The sequence below is a fragment of the Melampsora larici-populina genome (genome assembly GCF_000204055.1).
Source record: "Melampsora larici-populina 98AG31 unplaced genomic scaffold MELLAscaffold_31, whole genome shotgun sequence".
Classification (NCBI taxonomy): domain Eukaryota; kingdom Fungi; phylum Basidiomycota; class Pucciniomycetes; order Pucciniales; family Melampsoraceae; genus Melampsora; species Melampsora laricis-populina.
This window is the reverse complement of record NW_006768795.1, coordinates 419,367-425,674: the sequence shown is the minus strand read 5'-3', so window position 1 is coordinate 425,674 and position 6,308 is coordinate 419,367. Positions and strand designations below refer to the sequence as shown.

General features: G+C 35.9%; 1 protein-coding gene across 1 annotated transcript; it reads left to right on the top strand.

Moving 5' to 3' along the window:
• Nucleotides 1–394: 394 nt before the first annotated feature.
• MELLADRAFT_44300 (family 47 glycoside hydrolase) lies at nucleotides 395–3,425 on the top strand (the record flags this gene model as incomplete). The annotated part of the gene is made up of 13 exons (XM_007412588.1): nucleotides 395–408; nucleotides 479–654; nucleotides 722–791; nucleotides 865–908; nucleotides 1,071–1,377; nucleotides 1,438–1,479; nucleotides 1,555–1,674; nucleotides 1,745–1,831; nucleotides 1,899–2,060; nucleotides 2,138–2,283; nucleotides 2,364–2,578; nucleotides 2,648–2,704; nucleotides 2,812–3,425. 12 exons carry the CDS (start codon nucleotides 500–502, stop codon nucleotides 3,228–3,230), a joined length of 1,824 nt encoding a protein of 607 aa, XP_007412650.1.
• Nucleotides 3,426–6,308: the final 2,883 nt, after the last annotated feature.

Genomic DNA, 6,308 nt, shown 5'->3' with positions numbered 1-6,308 from the left:
CGACATGTGTCAGCAGCGACCAAGCGTTTCACCAGCTGTGAAGGGGAGGGGGGTGGTGGGGCTACTAGGGGGGGGTGGTGGGGATACTAGGGGGGGTGGTGGGGATACTGGGATCCTATAATAACTTCACATACCTTCCGGTATTCCCTTTCCTTCAGTGAGGACATACAAAGTCCTTACCAGCTTACTGTCAATGGACATCCCCTTTCCGAGGGGTTTTGACCCTGCCCTGGTTGGCCCAACCTCTTTTCAGAAGCCCTCGGGTCTAACCAGGTCCGGGCTGGGCTTCACAGCCGGCCCCGGACCCCCGATCCGGGCTATATAGTACCGTCGTACCTTTGGGTACCACCACTGACCATCCATCAAATTGGTCATCACCATCCAAACCATTCTAGAACTAACATCAACTTGTGAGTTTAACTGTTTACCATCTGATCGATTGATAAACACTAACTAACTTTGATTTCTTTTTATCAACAGTCCATCAGTTAAGAATACTATGAAATGGGTTTCACTTATCATCAATACTTCTCAATCCAATCAATCTAATCTTACCAAGACCTTTTCTTCAGTTTTATTCATTCTTCTCTTCCTGAACCTTCAAGATGATAATCGAATCGCTGCAATGTCTAAATCTAGGAAACTAGAACTAAGGTAAGATCTTCATTCACTCAAATTCATCTTAAACGAAGCTGATTTGAAATCCTCACTCATCACACAGAGATCTGGTCAAACGAACTTGGAACCATGGATTCGATAACTACATGACACATGCATTTCCAAAGGATGAAGTTAGTTTTTTCAGGAAACTCAACCTATTCAATCTTGCTCATCACTGATCCAGCATCTTCCTATTTTCAATAGCTACGACCAATTTCTTGCCAGGGTCTAGGACCGGACAAAAATCAGTAATCAACCATTCTACCTACCTACCTACCTTACCGCTATCGAGACGATCCGAGAGTTTGAAGCAGCTAACGAAAGAAAAACTCGTATCCGACACTCTTGAATGTACCTTTTCCTACGTTTTCATAAATCCATTTATGATACCCTATGAAACCTATACACAGAGCAAATCATGAGATTAACGACGTACTCGGAAACTTTGCATTAACGTTGATTGATTCACTCGATACTTTTATCGTCTTTCAAGATCTCGATTCATTTTCAAAAGCAACACGACAGATCATTGAAACCGTACCTAATTTCGATCTCGATTCACGTGTACAAGTTTTTGAAACGACGATTCGAGTCTTGGGTGGACTTTTAAGTGGTCATTTATTTGCTTCAGATCATGAAAATCATTGGGGGTATCGTTTGGATTGGTATCATGACGAATTGTTACATTTGGCAAAAGATCTTGCGGATCGAATGATGGTGATTTACCATCCACTTGAGCTGATCTTATTGAACATGACTGATGGTTTGAAATCATAGCCTGCTTTCACTGCCAGTCGCACAGGTCTTCCTTATGCACGAGTTTAGTCATTTCGTTCTTGGTGGTCACACAAACTCAATTACCAATTTCCTGAATGATCGTCTCATCTATTACAGGTCAATTTGAGATTCGGAATCTCCAAAGGAGAAACAAGAGAAACTTGTACAGCCGGAGCAGGGTCATTGCTGCTAGAGTTTGCAACCTTGAGCAGGTTGACCAACATACCGACCTATGAAGTAAGAGACGTGGTTTACCAGCATCGCTCACAAACATAACTGCATACTGATATACTCTATCTCATCACAGCAAGTTGCACGAAAAGCTCTTTATGCTCTCTGGAATCGTAGATCGGAATTGGATCTTTTTGGAAATACAATTGATGTACAAACCGGCGTACGTTCACGAGTCTTGCTGCGAAAAGCATACAGAGGACAAAACTGATCGAGATGGTCCAACTTAGGCATGGTCTTATGGTATCGCCAGTATTGGAGCTGGAATTGATTCGTATTATGAATACCTCCTTAAATCTTATGTTTTGCTTCAAGATGATTCATACCTCAAACTATGGGAAGCTGCATATAAATCTGTAATGACTTATATTCGTTCCTCTGATGGATTTTGGGTTAGACTCATCTTTCTTTTCAATCCATGAGCTACATCATGTCATCTGCTAAGACTTTGGTTGTTTGAAATCGTTAGTATCGTGGGGTGAATATGCAAACTGGATCTATCGCTTCACTCACAATCGATTCTCTCGCAGCTTTTTTCCCTGGATTACAAATTCTGGCAGGCGATATAGAGGGTGCAATACAATCACATATGGTTTATGCCAATCTGTGGATCAGGTTAGTCTCTTGATTTTCATTTGGAATATGTACAATCTCAATAAGATCAAACTTCTTCCGCTGACTTCTTACCAATATAGGTATTCAGGTTTACCTGAAGTATTTGATACAGCGAGGAGAGAAGCAACCTCATTAGGTTATCCACTTCGACCTGAATTCATTGAGAGTAATTATTTTCTATATCGTGCTACAAAAGATGAATTTTATTTAGAAATGGCCGAGTTGGTGATTCACGATCTTGTGGAACGGACTTGGGTCGATTGTGGATTAGCATGTATAGCCGATTTGAAAACTGGTTAGTCAACTAATCTAAGACACTTGAAGAAGATGGTATTTTGGTTTATTTTGATGATCTTGGGTCTAGGTGCTTTGGATGATCGAATGAATTCTTTTGTGTTATCTGAGACACTCAAATATCTTTGTAAGTCATTGTCTTTATCTCTATTGTCTATATCTCCGATCAACCTCCCAAATGTGCAAGATGTAGGTGATACTGATAAAGATTTGTTCTATTTCTCCGATCAACAGACCTCACTTTCGATGAAGACAATCCTATCAATCATAAGGATGATCCATTTGTATTCACAACAGAAGGACACATTTTATTTATACCAAATGCAACTGATTTGCCAAAAAACCAACGATCTCAAATGGCAATCCCACGTTCAACAAAATCAAAATCAAATGAAAAGATATGTTCTGTATTCAAACCATCAATTCAAAGTTCAAAATACTCAAGTGGATTGAAATTAACAATTAGAGGTCGAACTGATTTTGAATTAGCTAAAATGTTGACAGGTAGGATTGAAGGGAATTCCAATAGCTCGATTGGCTGGTTTGATTATGGAATTACTCAAGCACCGGTTTTAGATGTAAGAAAGACTTTACAATCCTTGGAATATCTGTTGAGAATGTTTCATTACAACAAAGACTCTAGAGATATTTGATTGATCATCTATATCTGTTCTAGATGAGATCAGATGTAAAATTATGACGATGGTTATTTTTGAAGTAAAGAAATTAATATTTCTATGATGTTTTTTGTTGTTTTCTTTGTTTTGGTTTGTTTTTTCGTTTGTAGGGTTCTTTAATCGAATTAGTATTTGCAAGAGTGAATGAAAAAGTCGATCTTTTACCTGGAATTGAAAAAGTCGAATTTGATTTAATTTCAAATCAAGTAATTATTAAAAACATTTCTGCATTGAGTCTTTCGATTCAAAAGGTTTCAGTTGATGGTACATATGAAGTTGTACAAGGTAAGGGAGGAAATTTAAAATTACATTTCTATCAATGATGATATTTTGATTGATGTTTTTTTCTTATATTTATGAAAAAAGTTTATTGACGATTTTTGATGTTTTTGTTTTTTAGTGGGAAATAGAAGATTAGAAACAGGTACTCAGATTATTATTACCGATTCATTTGCAGTCGAATCATTAAAAGGATCAGATGAAGGCAAAAATCAATTAGAAGATCAATATTTAGCAGGAATTAAACTTAAGATTAAAGGATTTGAAAGTTTAGAAGAAAAAACATGGGAAGTGGAAAAAGTGGTGATGAGATCTACCTTTGGACCTGATATTTTACAAAAAGAAGATGGAATTGGAAAGTTTAGAATCGGATCTGATCCGATTGAATTAATCAATTTAGATGGATTTGGATGTGATGAAACTGATTGGAAAAACAGGGATTTTCATAACAAAGTGGTCTTATTAAAAAGAGGTAAATGTAAATTTACAGAGAAAGTTTATTATGGAGCTAAAGTTGGAGTGATTGGATTGATTGTGATAAGTGATGATGAAGAACTTTTAATTGCAAATGCAGATTTGATTCCATCTAGAATTCAAACCATCCCAGTACCTTGGTACCAAAAAGAAGAAACTCAAAAGGAAGCAGAAGAAATGGAATTTGAAAAGAAGTTGAAAGGATTGAATGAAGTAGATTTAATTTCAAATTCGATACCTTTATTAATTATTAGTCAATCGAATGGGAAATGGATCGAATCGATTTTAAAAGATTGGGATCTAGCTGATCAAAACAAAGGATTTGAAATTGAAGTTATACATTGTCCTTATCAATATAAGATTGAACGTGATCGGATTAGAGGAAAAGTTGTGGTTAATGGATATCTATTAGGAAATGTTTATCTATGGGATCAAGAATGAAAATTATTAGAAGAAGAAGAGGGAGAAAAAGAATGGATTGGGTTTTTTGGTTTTTGGCATGGGGGTTTGAGTTTGGTTTTTGGATAGAGTTATGAAAAGTTTAAAAAAGTTGAAGAAAAAGTTTATATATTTCATTATTGAATTTAAAAATTAAGAATGCAACATCCCTATACACAGAGAGAGAAGAAAAAAAGTTGAAAAATGCATTGTTTTTGGTTTGTTTGTTTGGATTTTCATTTGATTAGCATTTTTGTAATCAGTAGTTTTTAGTTAGTTTTCAGTTTTGTTTTTGTTTTGAAGGAATTTATTTACAAATTGGTTCATGGGGCTTTGTTTGGATAAATTTTGGATTTAGGAGAGTGAGAGATCAGGGTTGGTTAGAGTTTGGGATGTGTGGATTGAATGGTTTAGACTTTGGAGGTTTGTGTGTATGCACAATTGATTTTGAGATTTTTACAACAAACAAAAGATAAGATTGGATTTTCATATGTACATACCTAAGAATCAAGAGGTAAGAATCAGTTACCACTTCCTAACACTACAGAAAATGTAATCTTTACCGGGCGGAAAAGAAAACTACTGACATAGAAAAATCCTGAGGCAACAGGAAAAGAGCTAAAAATCTGAAAAAATATGCACCTTGTTCCTAGACGTTGGGGCATCATGATGAGTATTTTTTTGTATTTTACACACAGATATTGGTTGATGTACTAACAATAAAGGCTGAAAATCATCAAAAACCCGCCTGTGACAATACCTGAAATTTGGGTCATGATTATGAAAACAATATTTTGCGGTCTAAAAACTTCAATAACTTTTGCAATTCTGCTCCAAACAACTTGTTTGTTGGTTCATTCAAAAGATAAACCATTCTCCTTTACACTTCATAAAGGTAGCAAGGTGTTATCTTGTCATGTAAACACTCTACATTTGTTCAAACAATTCTACATGAATAGCTCTGTAGGATCTTTCAAAGACCAGCTACAGATGTGAGGTCACAATAATAAATGTAGAGGAAAGACTCACCTTGGTTATGAACTTGAAATTGAGTTATTTGATCCAGAACTTCAAAAGTTATTGATGTTTGAAGATTTCAAAATCCTGTCTTCAAAATCATGGGCCAAATTTCAGGTATGGTTACAGGTGGGTTTTTGATGATTTTCAGCCTTTATTGTTAGTACATTAAACAATATTTGTGTGTAAAATACAAAAAAATACTCATCATGACACCCCAACGTCTAGGAACAAGGTGCATATTTTTTCAGTATTTTAGCGCTCTTCCTGTTGCCTCAGGATCTTTCTATGTCATTAGTTTTCTTTTCCACTCAATAAAGATTAACTTTTTTGTAGTGTTAATAGAATGGAGTCATAGCTGCAAGTTGACACTTTCTCAATGCCCCACTTGATGGTTCACATCAATTGAATAGCTGTGCAACCAAGCAGGTCTTTATTCAACATCACACTGTCAGGATTAATCACTGTCCCTAATGGAATAATGTTCACTTTCTCAATAATTGCTTAGCATTTATATGGAAAAAATTAATTATTCAAAAAAAGTGACACATTATCCCAATTAGGAAGGTGTGTGTCCCTGGCAGTGTCTGGAATTGTCAAGTCATAAGGTCAATCCTTCAACATGTACTAGTCATCCGTACATCAAGTCCTATCATATATACCATTATAAATATTGGATTGAAAGTTCCACAAATCAATACATTGGGCAGGCGCAAAAAATTCCTCAAGTAATGAAGAGTAACTCAATTTTGGAACTCTAGTTTCTGGAATCGCGCAAACCAGATCAAACTTCTAAAGCTCCTCCAAAAGGATTGTTCAACATTACTTGTAAAGAAACCTTTCAAG